The following is a 19,045-nucleotide window of genomic DNA, read 5'->3' as shown; positions in this document are numbered from 1 at the left end:
GCCAAAACGTCACCTTGAGCAGCTGGCAGCTTGTTAAAGAGAAACTGAGTCGCTTGCGTCTGTGTTAAAAAATAAAGCTCCCAACAGCAGGTTATCCAGAGACCCTGCACCTTTCCTTTCTCTCTGCAGGGCTAGTGAACAAGCTGACAGATCCTGGGCCCCGTCTGCACATTGGGAAGCACTAGTAGGATGAAGGGGCCTGGTGACAATGCCGCATTCAGATGTCTTCATGCATGCATTCAGTGATCCAAAGACCACTCAAGACAATGGGGTCTTCCCCCAGGCTTTGGCTCAGGCCCTGAGCGAGTGGATTTGTGAGCAGTTACTCAGTGGAGTCTCTGGGGGTATTCAGTAACATCTGACTTGGGTGTGATGCTGGCAGCAAAGAGGTGTCACGAGGAGATCCCTAAAGGGCTGGCTGGTTGGGTCTGATCAGCACCCAAGTACAGATGCTTTCTTGGGTCTGCAGAGTTGGGACGGGAAAAATGAGAGAGAAGCCCAAGCTGCTAAACTGAAATCTGGGTCCAAATGGGCCCAAAGACCAAATCCTGGGGCTCTTGCAGGAGGTCCATGATGCTACCAGAAGAATGTCTTGTGATATCATGATGCTTCTCGTCCCATCCAGAACTTGGATGAGCAGAGACAGCCAGGAATGCTACAGCGACTTAAGCCAACTTATTTCAAGCTCAGAAAAGGCGGGAGACCAGAGGTGTGGTCCAAGGTTCTGGATGGGGGCAGGGCTTAGATTCTATCCAATCTGAATTGCCCATTTCTGGTCAGCTGACTAAGCATGATGAAAGCAAAACGGTGCTCGCTCCGTTATTAGATTTCTTGGGGTCCTCGAAAACCCCAAAGCTGAGGGCTAATTGGTGCTCCCCACCCCCCAAAAATTAAAGGTTTCCAGGCTTTATGGGCCACCTAAGCAATTCTGAACAATACACTCACCAGAGCTGCGCCAAATTATACATGTGTTTCAACAAAGATTTTAAATGGGCGGAGGTGTGTGTGTGAAATTTTTTCCATTTTTCATTGAAAACACCGAATCGAAAAACTGAATTTTAATCAATTTTCAAAAACTAATTTAAAAAAAAAAAGTAATTTTTTTCCCCCATTTTCCCCACTTCCTCCCCCTCCCGCACTTTCAAAATGGGGAAATGAAACAGAATGGGGGAGGAAGGGAAAAATCTTTGGGTTTTTCGTTTTTTTGTTGAAAACAGAAACTTTCAGAAGAAACAAACAAACATTTTCATGGGCGGGAGGCAGGTTTTTCCCCCATGAAAAGTGTTTTTGAAGTAAAATGTTCCGACTAGTGGCGACTTTAACACCCCGCAGGTGGCTGAGCTGGCAGAGGGAACCTAGCCATGGGCACTCATGTCAAAGCACTGAAGCTGGCCAACACAAAGTGAAACGGGGGCATCAAGCCATCTGAGGGCAAGGGTGGGGAACACTGTTCCAGCATCTGCAATGTAGGAGTCATACCAGAATACACAAATAGACCCTTGTGCAGAGGGCAAACCTGACAGCTAGATACTCGAGACCCTTCCCCACACCAGTCAGACGTCCCGAAGGGAGCCTGTGACACGGCCATGCTTAGTGGGAGCAGTAGTCCAAACGCCTTACCTTGATCTGAGGGCACAGGGCGTAACAGGTGAGCTCAAATCGAACCTGGTCATTCCCCTGAAACAGAACAGAGGGGAGTTTAGGAATGGCCCTGACCCCATCCCACGAGTTCAGACTTGGTGGGAAAGGCTGTGATCTCGGTCCACGCCACCACCAATGTATGAAGGAGACAACATCCCAGAGCCGGCCTACATGGAGCAAGCCTGTTGTCCCCATTCAGAGTTGAGGCTCGGTCTCTGGCCCCTCGCCGGGTGCCCCTGCCAGGGCCAAGGTCTGGGGCTGTGAATGCCATCTCCAGGGGCTCAGGCTTAGGTGGAGAGGTCTTTGGGAGAGCAGATGAGATGCGAGAACATGAGTCTATCAAAACCAGTGACGCCTTGTGGATTTCCCAACCCACTGTGAGAGCAAGCGAGAGACGAGCCAGCATCCAGGCAATCATGTCCCCACCCAGTCCCAACGGCCTTTCCCTGGACAGGCCCTTGAAGGCCAAAGCCCAGCAGGACCCAAAGGGTGGGGAAGGTTTGGGAGAGGGACTGTGAAAGTCTCAGCAGATCAGATCTTCAGCTAGCCTAGCTCATAAAGCTTCCCCAGCTTCAACGAGACGAGGTTCTGGCCCAGTTACTCAATCTGGCTGCCCCACTGTTGGCAAATAAAACAAGGAGGAAAACTCTGCAGCTTTGGATTGAAGAAGAGAAACTACAAAACCGTCAATATTTCAACCAGGCCTAGGAAATGTGCAATTATTGGAAAGAAGGGAAAAACCTGAATTAGGGAAAGAAGTGAGGGTTGGTCTGTCCACGCCTCCCATTTGCCATATTTTCTGGGACAGTGGCTAATGGGCAAGTAGCCCCTAAGTACACCACTGTAAGAGCATGAGAGCCAGAGAGACCCAGACAGTATCTGTCTCTAATTAACCTCCTCTCGCTGCAAGCACTAACCCATCTGTTTGAAAATGCCTGGAGAAGACGAATGCTGGCTCAGTGCCATGTCACAGCCATAGCGCTCCGTGCGTCTCCGCCTCAGCTCCTAGCCAGGTGCTACGCAGAGCTGGGAAAGTCAGCGATGGCCTTGCAATGCACTGTTGAGGCCAAGTCTTTGGCAGAACATGTGTGTTTGCACAGGGATGTCTAAGTCCATTCCAAGCTTGAGATACCTGTATTAATCATCCCCTGCCCTAGCACCCAGGAACCATAACAAGCAGTCTCTCAACAGGAGGTGCCATCTAGTTCGAATGAATAAACCCAAGGGTCTGCCACAATCCACTAACAAATCTGTGGCTGCTCAGGACTCCAATTCGTGCTATGCTGCCATTCAGAACTTCAGGACAAAACAGGGATGGAACCCAGATCCTCCTCTACCAAAAGCAAAAGGAGAATCTCCATTAGCTGCTAGCAATATAGGGCCTATGGCACACAGCTGAGCAGTTCTGGCTCCATCCACAAGAGGGTAGTGAGGTACATCAACATCTTATTCATGATGCTAGTTAACTGATGCCATGCATGTTTCCCTTGCATTGCCCCCAGAAGCGCACCAGGCTTGGGCACAGGCAGATGAGGGCCCTTCATTTGAGAACGGTGCTCTTGGGCAGCAAATCATTACAAGGGGAACGCAGCCAATCTGAACTGTCCTGAAGGGACCACCAGCTACTAGACCACTCAGGGCTTTCAGTCATAAAGATCCTGGATATTGCACAAGTAGCTAGATTGAGACAATCCCAGGTCGGAAAGACATTTGAAACGGAGGACTTGTCTACATGGGGTAATTTACCAGCACTGCTACACTGGTATAATTCCTGCTGGGCACGCTCTTTATATGGAATAAGAATGATCTTTTTTTGGTTTAGCTTAGGTCACTTCCAAACAGTTATTCTGGTAGAGTAATGCTAGTAAACTTCCCCATGTAGACAAGCCCCGAGACAGAGACTCCACCTTTAACTTGTGGTCTACGTATCTTGAATTCATCCGGATGCATCTACGTCCCATAGTGAAGGCTGAACAGTCGATTGGCGCCAGCACCGGGGGCAGAACTGTGCCCTGGGCAGGATGGCAGAACAGCACCAAGACGTTCTCACCAGTGTTTGCTAGGGCGGGAGGGAGGGGAGAGAGAAATAGCCTCCACATACATCAAGCAGTGCCCGTAGCACCATGGGTGTATTCCACCAAAGGTCTAGTTTTTAAATGTCACTTAAAAGGGCCAGATTTGCCCAACTAGCTGAGCTCCTCTCCCCACATGCGCACAAAGGGCCAAACTCTTTTGCCAACCTGGCCCTTTGGTGCCACGGGCCATCGCACGCAGCTGCAGTCCCACACCCAGCCTAGTGCAGCTGCTTGGCTTTAAACCAGAGCTACTCTCGCTGAGGGCCCAGCCCCCTAGGAACAGGAGTGATTCGTGAGAGTCCAGGCAGGAGAGATGGCTGATGATCTGGTGGATCCGGACACCCCTTCATTATCAGACGTTGCCAACAAGCTCCCTGGAAAGGGCTTCCCAAGGAGGCCAGGTACCTTGGAGAGGGAGGGTTTGAGCAGCTCTGGGAGCTTCTAGGGGAAGAAAGATGACAAAGGCCCAATTTCCACCAACATCGCGGGCAAATGGGGCACCCCCTCTTCTCTAGATCAGGCTGGTTACATTTGCTGCTGGGCCAAGGAGGCCCCCCCGGGACTATTACACACACGCACATATTCCAGGGCACTCATTTCCCTTACAGGCCCCAAACAAGTCCATCTGCTCCCAAGACAGGGCGCTGCAGATGGTGCGCATTTAAGATGCTGAAGCCCCTGCTGCTGCCTCAGCCGGGGATAGCACGCTCCCGGGTCGAGTTACCAGCACACGCTCCCTCCGACCCGGCTTAATGGACGGGGGGGGGGAGTTAGAGACTTGGCAGCAGCTTAGGGTGCAGCTTCCTTGCTGCTTGTGGACGCTGGAAGAGGGGGAGGAGGGTTGGTTTGTGCAATACCCAATAATGGAGGTGACATTTTAACTGGGAAATGGGGAGCTGAGCTCAGTGCAGAGAGGAGGGATTTTTCCCTAGGTGCCACATCACTCAAGAGCGCCCTCTGGTGGATGGTTGGAAGAGGTGAGAGGCGGCTGAGTCTCCAAACAGAGTGACTGGGACACACCCACAAGGGGCTGCGCAAGAGGGGATACGGGAAATGCCCCAGCAGAAGCAATGGCTCATTCAGGCTTGTCTCCAGCACTGGCTAGTACCAGATGCTTCAAAATGCCATAAAATAAAATAACCCATCCCCCCCGCACACGGCACTGCACGAGGCAGGAAGCTTCTCCCTGTCTCCCGCTCATGACCAGCTTACGAGAAGTAGTGATTTGAGAGCCCTAAAATGCTACCTGAGCCCGTATAATTGCAGGGGATATCGCTAGCTCCTCTGAGTCTTCTTCAGCTTATTTGCCTCCAAAATGTCCTTCAGCAACAAGATACGCGGGCTGACAATTGCTACTGCGCCCAGGAGTCAGTTTAAGTATTCCCCGCTCACAGCTGGCCAGGTGGCAGCACTGCTGAAAAGGATCTGGGCTCCGAGTGGATCACACATTGAAATGAGGCAACGATGTGGTGCAACTGTGAAAAAAAACTAAGCTCATTCTGGGGTATATCAAGAGGAGTGTCAAGTGTAAGGCACGGGAGGTAATTGTCCCACTCTACTCAGCACTGGCGAGGCCTCCACTGGAGTACGGGGTCCAATTCCGGGCCCCCGCTGTAGGAAGGATGTGGACAATTGGAGCGATTCCAAAGGAGAGCAACACAAACGATAAAAAGTTTTTAAAACCTGACCTATGAAGAAAGGTTACAAAAACTGGGCGCGCTTAGTCTTGAGAAACGAAGACTGAGGGGGGGGCCCGGTCACAGACATCAAGTGCGTTAAGGGTTGTTATGAAAAAGACGGGGATCAATAGTTCTTGCAGGCCGCTGCAGGTAGGACAAAAGTAACTGGCTTAATCTGCAGCGAGGGATATTTAAGTTAGAAAGTTTTTCCTAATATCTAACCATAAAGGTAGGTTTACTTACCCCTGCCTCAGTGCAGGTCCCTTCCAGCCCTACACATCTAGGATCCTAGGATGCTTTTCAGAATCCCTTTGCTTCTCTGTGGACCCTGGAGGTCTGATACCCCATCTGACTCTCCCAGGCTACATCATCACCTGGAGAACTCCAACATGCATCCAGCTTGGAAGCACAGAAGTTTTATAATGGTAACTATGGAGGAGCAGCCTCCAACCCACTCTGTCTCCAGGCCTCTTCTCGCCGTACGTTGCATGAACACTTTCCACAGAGGCTCTAACCTGGCCAATGACAAGTGGTGACAGTGTACGCAGGTTTAGAGACTTGTGGATTTTAGCAAGGAGGCAGGGCAGGGGGTGTACCCCATTTGTGCAATGTTTCCCCTGTTGCAATTCACCATCAGGGGTTTGTTAGGGCTATGGAGGACAAGCAACTCCTAGCTGAAAGGAAAATGGAAACTGACCAGCCCTATGAGAAAGCTCCAGCTCGTTTTCCATAGGAAATAAAGTGACATCCCTCATTTGGTTTATATGGGCCGCTTCTCTCGCTGAGCTGCACCCGTCCTGTGGTCTTTGTCTGCCTCTAGCGGGGAATCTCTGCATGTAACCTCCCGCTCTGTGGGTCAGTCAGCTAGCTACACCTGACTACTGCCTTTCAATGCAGATTGCTAGCCCCCTCTAGCGCTAAATGCTGGCCAAAAAACTTTCTGATCTGGTATCAACATCTCTGCCCCCTCTCTACAGAACAATCTAGCCAAGGGGAACCAGCTCCATGGCTCTGAGATCACTCCAGCAATCCGTGTTTGCAGACGGATGAGAGAGAGAGATTGTTTTTTTAAAACGCCTTCCCCCTGGATCCGAACCAGGGTACCCAGGTTCCTCAGGCTTCTCCTACTGCTGAGGACTGACAGATCAGCCACAGCCCTGACTGAAGCCAGGGGCTTTGCGACACAGAGCTCAATGGGACAGCAAACCCATGCACAATAAAAAATAATGCTTAGCACCTTTCATCAGGCAATCTCAGAGTGCAGTACAATGGATGTCAGTGTCATTAACCCCATTCTACAGTTGGGGAAACTGAGGCACAGAGCGGGAAGTGACTTGCCCACAGCTACACAGCAGATCAGTGGCAGAGCCAGGAACAGGTCTCCTGGGTCCCAGTCCTGTGATCTGTCCACTAGGCCACTCTTTGGGTCAAAACAAACCTTTGGGCTCCCTACTAACCCACTACTGGAGTTCCCCAAGAACGCAACTGTGCTCTCACTCCTGTAGAGCGCAGAGCGTGCGTTAACCCTCCATTTCTGAGCCTCACCCCAGCACCACAGGTTCCTTGACCAGCAGGGGGAGGGGGATGAGCAGTTCTCCCCCTCCCCCTCTGGCCCAGCACGCCACACTCAGCACCAAAACCGGGGATTGCTTCCCCGGGGGGCCTCCCACAGCCACAACGGCCCCCGTGCGGCAGCTGGAACAACACCGCTCATTTCCCTCCCCCATCACCACCACCCTTTAAAATAAAACTCCTCCTGATCCAGGATTTGTGCTGTCAGTTGTCTGGCGAGGCCCAGGGAGCCGGGATTCTTCACCCCCTTCCACGCAAACACAAGTTTTTTAAGTTTCTAACCAGAGCTGGGGGAAAATCAGAATTGCCATCCCGGTGGAAAGCCTGTTATTTCCAGGGTTGTTTTAGACCTAAAGGAGGATGAAAGGTTGAAATATCAACAAAGGGATGAAATTGCCATGAGGCACCATGGCACCTCAGGCAGCCACAGATTGAGCTGACTCAAAACATGTCAGTTCCATTCAATAAGCCAGGACATTTGATCCGTTTTTTGTTGTTGTTTTTTTAAAGGAAAGTTCCCCAGCCAGTGCTAACTCTAACGGAAGTTGCAGGAGAGCTTCCAGCCAAGAGCCCGAAAGCAGGGACTTGCTCTGTGATAGTCAGCAAATCATATTTATGTGCCTCAGTTTCCCCATCTATAAAGTGGTGGGGATGGGGGAACTCCTATCTACCAGCCTCGCATTCCTAGGCACCCAAAGCCCAGCCCCGCTGCCAGGCAATGGCCTGCCCTTCCTTTACCTTCCCAGTGGCTCCGTGGGAAACAAACTGGGCTCCCTCCTTCTGGGCAATTTCCACCTGCTTCCGTGCGATGCAAGGCCTAGCCAGCGAGGTGCCCAGGAGATACCTGTCCTCATACAGGGCATTGGCTTGAACCGCCAGCCAGATGAACTCCTCCACGAACTCCCTGCTGACATCTTCAATGTAAACCTGCACAAGAAAGAGAGAGCCCCAAGCAATGAGGGTGGCCCAGGGCTCCTGCTGGGATAGGGTGCTGCTGGGGGGTGAAGATCCATTTATTCGATAGATGAAACATCCCCTAGGGGCTGGAACCCTGCTCCAACCACCTGTGTTTGAGGTCTTCCATAATCTGCACCTATAGATCTGACTAACTTCCCAGAGACAAAGGGCCAAATCTATCCCCAGAGAAGCATTACGGATTTCAGTGGAGGATGAAACCAGCCCAGTGTCACCAATGACTCATATAAGCATCTCCCCTTTTCCAGGTGCGGGTGAAAGGTTCTGGATCAACAACTGTAGAAACCACAGCCCCTTTTCTAGTCCTAGAACAGATATATCACGGCAGTAGCACATGGCTCCCTGGGCTACCTCCCTCCGCTGGGAGATGGTCTGAGACCACCAAACAGGTGGGAATGACTCTAAGTCCTGGTCTGGATGTGAACCAGTGACACAGACAGAAAGGCTTTGTAGCTGGTCAGCCATCCCTTGAACCCACCAGCCCTGAAATGACTGCTCCTCGTTTGTAAGGACACGAAGAAAGGTTTGAGAGGGAAAATAAACCACAAATGCTGTGGAGGAGCAGAAGAAGAAAAAGAAAAGGGATAGAGGGAAAAGAGGGAAGTGAGAAACGGAGAAGAAATATCGAAATTTGGCTGTAGAGAGGATTATAAAGGATTAAGGAAACAAGAGAGACACATCGAGTTACGGATGTGGCTATGTGTAACGTCTCTTTGCATCTACGATTTATTGGTGGTTTGGCCATTTATAGAGGGAAATCTCCGAAAACGCTTCTGACCTTGGGCAAAGAGGAGGGAGGACACCCCGCCAACCCCATCCAGAGTCTGGAGATGCCCCCAAAATTCTGAAAAGCCAGCAGATATGCAGCTCTCATTGGCCCAGTGGCAAAGCCCTGTACTTACGGAGCTGAAGCAGCCAGAACTCTGGTCCTAACTCCTCAGGTGTGTGTATAATTTACATAGCACACCTGTCCGTGAGCTGCAGGGATGGCATGATGACAGAACTGAGAACAGAGCTACGCCCGCAAGAGGCAATAGGGTTTGTGTTACCTTTCTGGCTCCCAGAGCTAGCGCCTTCTTTCTCGCCTCTTCAAAGTTCTCATTTTGCCCAATGTTGGCCTGGAAGTAAAAATGAGAAAGAGATTGAGCAGCTTGGCCCCAGCCAGGATGGCAACCCCTAGCCCATCAGCTTGGCCCCACCGGGCTCCTACTGACAAGTCTCAAGTACTCCAAGGCATGAAGGAACACACAGTCATTTGGCTTCTTGCCGTAAGAGGATGGGGGAGGAATCCTCTTAGGGACAGAAGGCTCCAGGCTGTGACGATTTATCTGAGCCAGAGGTTAGAACACAGATCGACCCAGCCTTTCAAGCTGTGCTTTCCCTGGTCATTCCTAGCAAGCTGTACTGGAGGGGAGACCAGGCCCCCCAGAGGTGCCACAAGATGAGCCCTGGAGGCTGCCCTACTCGGGAGACCCCTAGGTCACCAAGCGCCCAGTGCGGAACATAAGAACAGCCATACTGGGCCAGACCAAAGGTCCATCAGGCCCAGTATCTTGTCCTCTGACAGTGGCCAATGCCAGGTGCCTCAAAGGGAATGAACAGACAGGTTATGATCAAGCGATCCATACCCTGTCACCTAATCCCAGCTTCTGGCAAACAGCAAACAGCCTGGCTAATAGCCATTGATGGACCTATCCTCCATGAATCTATCTAGCTCCCTTTTGAACCCCGTTATAGTATTTGCCTTCACAACACCCTCTGGCAAGGAGTTCCAGAGGTTGACAGTGCGTTGTGTGAAAAAATACTTTCTTCTGTTGTTTTAAACCTGCTACCTCTTAATTTCCTTTGGTGGCCCCTTGTTCTTGTATTATGAGAAGGAGTAAATAACACTTCCTTATTTACTTTCTCTACAACACTCATGATTTTATAGACCTCAATCATATACCCCCTTAGTCGCCTCTTTCCCAAGCTGCAAAATCCCAGGCTCATTAATCTCTCCTCATACGGAAGCCGTTCCATACCCCTAATCATTTTTTTGTTGCCCTTTTCCGAAACTTTTCCAATTCCAATAGATCTTTTTTGAGATGGGATGACCACATCTGCAGGCAGTATTCAAGATGTGGGCGTACCATGGATTTATATAGAGGCAATATGATATTTTCTGTCTTATTGTTTATCCCTTTCTTAATGATTCCTAACATTGTTTGCTTTTTTGACTGCCGCTGCACATTGAGTGGATGTTTTCAGAGAACTATCCACAATGACTCCAAGATCTCTTTCTTGAGTGGTAACAGCTCATTTAGACCCCATCATTGTATATGTATTGTTAGGATTATGTTTTCCATAATCACTAAGCGTCACTAAGACTGTCTGGATTGAGTCGCTTGCATGGCAGGAAAAGCCAACGCACTGTCATGGAGATTTCAGTCCCCTCTACTAGACCGGTCCCAGCAGGACCATTTACGGCTGCTCTATTGAATCTTGCTCATCACCCAGCATTAACAATGCTCATTTCTATTGACACTGACCAACACCCCCAGCCTAGGTGCAGCCACATCACCTCTCTAGCGCCCCTCTGCTCCTGCCCCTCAGCCACCAGGTGTACCCAACAGCAACCCCCAGCCCAGAGTTAGAGTGGCATGGGACCCCCTTGCCTGCTGACTTCGTACCTGTGCCCCTGGCTCATGGACAGCTGCTCTTTACCTCTCCGGTGCACTAGGGGGAATCTGTTTGTTTGCAGTCACTGTTGTATCTGCTCCATAGACTCAGATCCCCTTTTGACAAAGGCCTCGTTCCTGGCCATCTAAAGGAGACAGAGCCCTTGGCTAAGTCCCTTCACCTTGGGGACACTGGGAGTCTAGCCATCCACCCCCAGCGGGGCAGAGTCTCTGCTCAGTAAGGCTGGCATGGCAGGTCTCACTCCAACACTGCAAAGCTGATGTCCAGGCTTCTCAGTGGTCCCATTTTATTCAATTGGGAACAATGGCTCAAGAGGGGCCATGTCCCACTTGGCCACCGAATGTGCCAGCTGAGCAGAACCTCCCAGGTCACTGACCCGGGAACGGGAACGTACTAGACAGTCAATATTTAACCAGCTACGGCAGCAGGGTCACAGCTGCTGCCTTGGCTCCTGCATGCAGAGATTAACGCAATAGGAAGAGCACTGTGTGTTTCCCCATATTATTGGAGCTAGGACCCCACTGCCACCCTCACCCTGCCTCCACCCCACTAACCCTCTCACGCCCCAGGAGGGGCTATTGTTGGGTGGGAAGCAGCGTTTTTCTGTCGGGGAAATTCCAAGATACTGAAATGTTTTCTATTCCACAACGGAATGAAATTTAAAAAAAAAGAAAGAAAGAAAAGAAAATGGAAATTTCCGTGCAAAAACAAAATTTTGAAAACTATTCATTGCGGGTCGACGGAAGCCGTCTGGTCCCATTTCGACTGTTTAAACCTGTGGTTCTCAAACGTTTGTACTGGTGACCCCTTTCACACAGCAAGCCTCTGAGTGCGACCCCCCCTTATAAATTAAAAACACTTCTTTATATATTTGACACCATTATAAATGCTGGATGCAAAGCAGGGTTTGGGGTGCAGGCTGACAGCTCACGACCCCCGTATAATAACCTTGTGACCCCCTGAGGGGTCCCGACCCCCAGTTTGAGAACCTCTGGTTTAAAAGATGTTTGATTAAAAAAAAAAGGGAATTTCAGTCTGAAAAATTGTTTCGAAATGAAAAGTCAAAACATTCCATCCCCCAATGGCCAAACCGCTCCACTTCCTTTTTTCCTGAGCAAAATTTCATCAGCATCTTCTAAGGTTTCCATTTTGATGAAAATGGGGTTTTCCACTGAAACAACATTTCAGACCCGCTCTAGCTGGTTCCCGCTCACCACAATCGCCTTGACCCCCTGACACCTGACAGGCCCCAGGCAGGGAAGCGGGGCCCTCTGAATCACATTCACTCCCGGGACACTTTGGACAGAGAAAAGAGCAGAGGGTTGTTTTTTTTAAATAAGATCACGATTCTGTCACTCCAGGAGCCCAAGGCCCTGCAAGCGCGTCACCTCCCGGCTGCTGCGGTTAGACCCGGCACCATCGGGGCAGATGCTCACAGCAGCCCTGGAGCTGGCAAAAATGGCTATTTTCTGACAGCTCCCGCCGTTTAGCGGAACACGGAAAACCCCACCCTAGGGGGGCCCAGCCACTGTTTTTTAGAGTCTGTCGCTTTTCTAGAGCCTGCAAGAGATGGGCTAGAGAGTGTCAGGAAAAGATGGGGGGGCGGGGGGCAGCAGAGAGAGGACACATGAGGTAACATGAGCTCCTCACCAGATAAGCGATGACATCATAGCCTTGCTCCTTCAGCCACACCAGGATGCAGGAGGTGTCCAGGCCACCGCTGTAGGCAAGAACCACTGTGCCCTTGGACTGAGACATCGTGTCTGGGGAAAGCAGGGAGACCCATTCATATACTTGCCGCTGTGAGGGACTCACCTGTGCTCCACCGCAGACAAGGCCTCAGCCCCTCAGCCCAGCACAGAAGGGAGCTTGTTTAGTTAACCCTGAGGCCACTATTGTTATTCCCATTTTACACAGAGGGGAAACGGAGGCACCAAGCAGGGCTGTGACTAACCCCAAGGTAATCCAGCCAGTAAGTAGCAGAGCTGAATCTAGGAACCCAGGAGTCCTGGTTCCATGCGCTGTTCTCTAGGCTGCTCTCTCCCAGAGCTGTGATTCCAATTCTGGGATTTGCCCGCTAATTAAAAACCACAGACTCTTTGACTAGAAACCCTCATTCAGAGCCAGAGCACCACTTTGCCTGGGAAGGGAGACAACAGTATCAGTCAGAGACAGAAACTCTTCAGCCCCCTGCTGGGGTCGCATACAACAGCCTGGTTTATTTCTCAAGTAGGAGGGCAGAGTGAGCCTGCCAGGGGAACAGGAGACATTCATCCAGCAGCAGACAGGGGACCCAGGGGATGAAACATATTTAGATTTTCAAAGAGCTTTCAATGAGTCCTTCAGAAGAGATCTGGGGAATGACTAACCAGCCTGTGAGGAGCAAAGTCCCCTTGCAGATTAAACACTCCTTAAATGGCAGAGACCAATGGGTGCAGCGAGCTAGAGTCTCTGTGGGCAACAGAAATGTTAATGGCAGGGTATGTGCTGGGAAGAGGGCTCTATAATATAGCCAAACCTCCCATGAACCTAGGTAAGTGCTGCAATGAACCTGGTATGTGCACCACTGCCCCCCACTGGATAAAATCAGAACTGTCCACCAGTGTCAAAGGCCTCATACTGCTAGTGGAGATTCTCCCGGAGCTCAAGTGGAGGTTGTCCCTGGTGTTGCCATAAAGCTGAACATGGCAGCACAGTAACACCTGTGAGGTCCCAGGTAGCTGTGGACTTGTTAGCGCTTGGTGCAGACTCACTCCAGTTTAAATACTGCTCTGCGTCCTTTGGCCTTAGCTTGCTGGTTTATGGTGATCACGTTTTATTCACTTGAAAGTGGCTGCAAAGCAAGTTTCAAACTCCACCGAGGCTGAGATGCACAGAAAGCCAATTTTAAACAAGCCAGCAAGTGAGCCAGCCACATTTCTGAGCAGCTCTCCCCCCCAGCTAGGACCATGCATGCCACTTAAACTAGTACAGCATGGAGTCCAATGAAAGGATGTTATAACTAACCTCCCTGAAGGGTGCTCAGCAAGTCACTGAGTTACATAACGTAACCGGGTTTTCATTACCCAGACAGTGGATTAACTTTTGCCCTTTATTTGCTGCCACTTTCTCAAGCCGGGCAAGTTACATAAGTGCCAACACACATTGCAACTGCACTGTTCCAACACAAAGCAGGATTTACACTGGATGCAGTACGGCATTCAGCTGCACAGGCAAAAACCCCACCCTGCTTCAGTGCAGAAAGCCCATCTCCAGGGAGTTGCACAATGTCATGACCTCCATGGAGGTCAGATGATGCAAATTTCTCTAATGTCCCCAGGGCCTTAGATCCTAGCTGACAGGCTCCGTGGGATGGGGTGGGGTGGGGTTCCTTCACCACTGTTTTTTCCATTCCTAACTAAAGCATTTCTCCTGATCAGTCTGATGGTTGGGTAGCTGCACAGAAGCAGAGAGATCACCGAGAGTCCCACGACTCCACCTAGCTACCTGGTTTACATGAAAATTGCAGCCAGGCACAGAGACCATAAAAGAAACAAGAAATGCAAAAAGCAGCTTGGCCCATTACCTTTCTTTGATGGACAAGCAGAAATCCTTCCTCAAGCAGTCAGCAAATGTCCTGAAAAAGAGGTAAGCAAATGAGACCAATATATCCAACTGTACATGAAAAGGCCACAAGGAAGAACAATTTAGATGGAATCCTAATCATGACCAGGCACGCCAGCTGCCTGCTCGGAGACATGGCAGGGCTAAAGCAGATCTGAACATTTTGCATTGGCAGGATGGTACATGACCCTGATCTCACACATGGCAGTCAGGATTGGAGGATCTGCACCACTAGGACAGAATGTTGATCCTGCTTCCCCCAGCAGCCGTCACCCTTCATAACTCCATGCACCCAGCCAAGTGTGAAAATGCTGCGGGTAGAGGGCTGGGTGGGGGGAGAAGGACAGGACACATGCCTGTGGTGGCAGCGTAAACAGAATCCACAGAGACATTCCCAAGCATTGTCTGCCTATTACTTACACACACACCACAATTCCAAAGAGGGAAAGACTCCAAATAGGGAAAGGTTTCAGAGTAGCAGCCGTGTTAGTCTGTATTCGCAAAAAGAAAAGGAGGACTTGTGGCACCTTAGAGACTAACCAATTTATTTGAGCATGAGCTTTCGGGAGCTACAGCTCACTTCATCGGATGCACACTGTGGAAAGTGTAGAAGATCTTTTTATATACACACAAAGCATGAAAAAATACCTCCTCCCACCCCACTCTCCTGCTGGTAATAGCTTATCTAAAGTGATCATCAAGTTGGGCCATTGTGAAGAGAGTTGTCACTTTGGATGGGCTATTACCAGCAGGAGAGTGAGTTTGTGTGTGGGGGGGCGGAGGGTGAGAAAACCTGGATTTGTGCTGGAAATGGCCCACCTGATGATCACTTTAGATAAGCTATTACCAGCAGGACAGTGGGGTGGGAGGAGGTATTGTTTCATGATCTCTGTGTGTATATAATGTCTGCTGCAGTTTCCACGGTATGCATCCGATGAAGTGAGCTGTAGCTCACGAAAGCTCATGCGCAAATAAATTGGTTAGTCTCTAAGGTGCCACAAGTACTCCTTTTCTTTTTCCAAATAGGGAAACTGAGGCAGGGGCTGAGGGGGCAGGGACTTGACCAAGGGGACCTGGGCCTCATTTATACTGGGAAAAAGCACCATGTTAGAAAACTTGCACAATGCTAGCCACCATTTGTCCACACAAAGGACAAGCTGTATTTAAAAACATGCTAGCTTGTCCTAGTAGATCCCAGGATTAACTACCAACCTGCTAACAGGAAGTCCCTAATTCCACAATGACCGGTGTGAAAGTAGAATGAATTATATTGAAATTATAATTCATTAAAGAAATGCTACTTGAAGGGTTTGTTGAAATATAGTTGTCAGGAAGAGAAACATTAAGGAGTGTGAGACAATGGGTCCTCAAACTAATTAACTTAGAGCTCCTACTGAGCTAGGAGATTGGTAAAGGTTAGTATGCAAATAAAATATGTATGTATATTTGTCAGTTTCTGCTTTCTTTTGTCTCTTATGTTAAATTGGCTTTGGCTTAGCTGTATAAATAAGTTATCTTGAGCTTCAGAGAGGGGCTCACATCTGGGTGCATTAGCAAAGCGCTTTGCTAATAAACAGAGTGGTCTGACAAATTATGTGAGTCCTGAATCTGACTTTGACACCGGGCAGCAGGGGGCACGCTGGGTGTGGTGATTGGGATAAACCGTCAGAGTGTGGAAGGGAAGCCAAGTGCTACTTCGGGGGCTGTCGGAAAATGGCACTCTTTAGAGGAATGCGTCTACACTTAGAGCTTGGTTTGATTCCCAGCTCAAGGAGACATACTCCCTGCTAGCTGTCAGCGAGCTAATGCGCTAACATCAGAGTGCAGCCGCGGCAGTGTGAGCAGCGGGACAGGCTAGCTGCCCCCGAGCGTGCACCCATCCGAGCCCCTAGGCACGTACTTGGCCCGTCCCACTGCTCGCTCTGCCACGGCTACATTCTGATTTTAGTGCGCGGAGAGCTAGCACAAGTGCATCTCATTGGGCCGGGAATCACACTCAAGCACAGACATCCCAAGGACTTACTCATCTGCAGCATGACTGCCATGGAACCCCCTGGTTCTGGCGCGCCTCACCTGAGCTCAGGGGAACGAAAGCCAGTGCACACGCATGCTAGCCGACCCTTTCCCAGAGTCTCTTAGCAGCAGAGCTGGTGGAAATGCTCATTAAACAATGTTCATGCTGGTGACAAACCTTCCGCCGATTTCCACAAGGTGACCCGCTACTCTCAAACCTACGTCCTCTGGTGTAAAGTCCAATTCTGCCTTAGCAGACAATCTGGGTTCAGCCCAAGGCTGCTGACCTCACTGTCAATTAGTGTGCTGTCGAGGCTTGGTGCTCTGACAGGAACAGGTCAGGCACACAACAGGGCCGGGAACCTGCCACTGCCTGCAGTCCCTGCTGCCAATGCCCGGAATCAGCATTTCATTCATGATTCCCTGCAGTGACTTGGATGAGCGGGGCGTGTGCACGCTGGTTCAGGCTCAACAGGAAATTGCCCAGCCCTGTCTGAGTGCCCCGAAATGTGGACAATCCCAGTGCAAAGTCACTTTCACTTCTGCCTAGAGGCAAGGGGTCAAATGTATTGCTGAGGTAAAGTCGACAGAGCTCCATTAAAGCCCATGGGGCCTTGCCACTCTGTACCCGTAGTGAGTCTGGCTCAGTGCTGTTAGTTTCTAAATAAAAAACAGGCAGATTTAGTAACCAGTACATCCCACATGCCCAGCAATGACTCAGCTTCCCCGAACCTTCCCTTCAGCCCTTCCTGATTTCATCATTAGCCAGCCACTCCCAGAGCAGGTGGGGCAGGCTGGGATTAAGAGGGAAATTTTCAGAAGAACCTAAAACACCAGCTGGTATCTCACGGAGTATTTTCAGAGAAATGTTTTATTTCACAGTAATTCTGGGTGTACCCTCTGTCCCTTTTGATGAGACAGGATGTTTACACCAGGGCAGGAGTTTTGTTTCTTAATGGACTAGGTCAACAATGATGATAATCTCCATGCAGACAATGTTTCTCTGTCATACAATAGCCCCTTGTGTCCTTTGAGTGAATTTAGTGCTGGGAAAAAGTGCCCTGGAGAACACAGCCCTGCCTTTATCCACAGAAAAGGGACGGGACCCAGAACAACCACTGCTAGGAATGACGAGGGAGTTTAGCCTCTGTGGTCCAGTCTTTGCTTTCTGTTCTGAAATTGCCAGTTAGTACCAGCTGTGGTGTTTATGAGGCTGATGAACATATGCTGGCTAGCAGATATATCTCATATTAATAATATGTATTTGCCACACCATAGACACGTTAGTATGCATTAAGCACAAATAATACGGCTGTATAGCCTAAATTGGCGTATACCTTGACTATAATCCTGTGCTCTTATGCTAAGTATCCCATAACACCTTGCATTAGCTGAAGTAAGCTTTGGCATAAGCAGATAGGGAACTTGTCAAAATCAAGACACATTTGTTCTGTCTCTTAGTATAAGCTAGGGAAATACCTTCACAGACCAGTACCTGAAACCTTAGTTTCCGAAACAAAGTTAAGGAAGAAAGAGAACAAGTTAGGGAACTGGGACATATGGGTTGGATTTTTGTGACGTGTAAAGGGATGCATAACTCATATAAACTATCATATAAATACCACCAGCTGTAATGTGTCACTTTGGGAGCATACCTCTTGCATAAAGTGAATGTAACACTGCCGGGCACTTGTCTTATAAGATCTGACCTGAGACATCCATGCCCCCACAAAGTACACCCCCAAACTCAATCAACACAGGCCACTAATCAGCCATCAGGATGTTTATTTGGCCACTACTGACTTATTCTAGATTTAAACAGAGGACGCAGAGATGCATACACTATTACCAGCAACCTGAGCCATCCAGGTCCTGTCAGAAGGGACAGCAGTATAACGAACAGCTCTGCCAGCCAAGGACAATACCTGGCTCAGGTCATTGTCACTGGAAACTAAACTGACACCACCAGCTCACTGTGTCACAGACAAAGGAGCCAGCCAATTGAAACAGTGTTTAGTGAATATTGATGTGCGGGGGTATGAATTGGCAAACTATGGGTTTAAAACACCAGCACCCATTAACAGTCCCCTGAGCCTTCATTAACTTCCTCTTATTGACCCATCTTGGAGACTAAATGCCACCAAGCCCAGGAGATTACCAAATATATGCCTGTCACTGACCACAGTCCTCTGGTCTCCACCCGGATCTCTACTGGGGAACATGCCAGCATTGAAATGGATAAGGCTCCTGCTTATTGAAAGAGCAGAAAACTCGTAAATTTCAATTCCACCATCTCCAGGAGAGAGCTGTCAGGATGAGCAAAGGGGAGAGGGATAGTCACATGTTTGCCGTCTCAACAAACCCCGCTTCCTGGGGTGTGAGGATAAGGGTCTCCCCTTTATCCTCATCCTCTGGGATGCTCACACTTGTTGCAGTCTCTGTTGAGAGAGATGATTTTACTATCAAAGGACCATTTTCCAACAGAACACATCTGTGAGATGGAGGGGCCAGATTCTGGGGCCTTCAAACTCAAGTGCCTCTTTCAAAAGTTTGCCTGTTCCTGGTGTGACTTCCCTACTAATAGTCACACAATCTTTTCCACTGCAGCCCACTGTAACCTCCCAGACAATGATCTCAGCGTCAGAATAAACAGGTGGAGCAGGCAAGCCCCTAAGTAATAACAGTACTTAGTTCTTTGCATCACCTCCGACATTTACACATCAGAATAAATTCACAACTATCCCTGTGAGGTAGTGTGATGCTCTGTACCTCAGGGGGACCCACGATGCACTGAGCATGGTCGTTACA

At 49.7% G+C, this 19,045-nt stretch overlaps 1 protein-coding gene across 1 annotated transcript in view; it reads right to left on the bottom strand.

Moving 5' to 3' along the window:
* Nucleotides 1-19,045, bottom strand: part of ASS1 (argininosuccinate synthase 1) — a 77,258-nt gene that overhangs the window by 55,693 nt on the left and 2,520 nt on the right. Inside the window, exons 2-6 of the mRNA XM_048823265.2 lie at nucleotides 14,187-14,237; nucleotides 12,272-12,384; nucleotides 8,992-9,060; nucleotides 7,706-7,894; nucleotides 1,621-1,677 (exon numbers count right to left, since the gene is read on the bottom strand). Of these exons, the coding sequence (XP_048679222.2) occupies nucleotides 1,621-1,677; nucleotides 7,706-7,894; nucleotides 8,992-9,060; nucleotides 12,272-12,379 (423 nt within the window). The 5' untranslated portion in view covers nucleotides 12,380-12,384; nucleotides 14,187-14,237. The remainder of the gene's footprint in view (nucleotides 1-1,620; nucleotides 1,678-7,705; nucleotides 7,895-8,991; nucleotides 9,061-12,271; nucleotides 12,385-14,186; nucleotides 14,238-19,045) is intronic.

The sequence above is a fragment of the Caretta caretta genome, chromosome 16 (genome assembly GCF_965140235.1).
Source record: "Caretta caretta isolate rCarCar2 chromosome 16, rCarCar1.hap1, whole genome shotgun sequence".
Classification (NCBI taxonomy): Eukaryota; Metazoa; Chordata; order Testudines; family Cheloniidae; genus Caretta; species Caretta caretta.
Note: the sequence above shows the minus strand (reverse complement) of the source record. Positions and strands in the feature narration are given on the sequence as shown.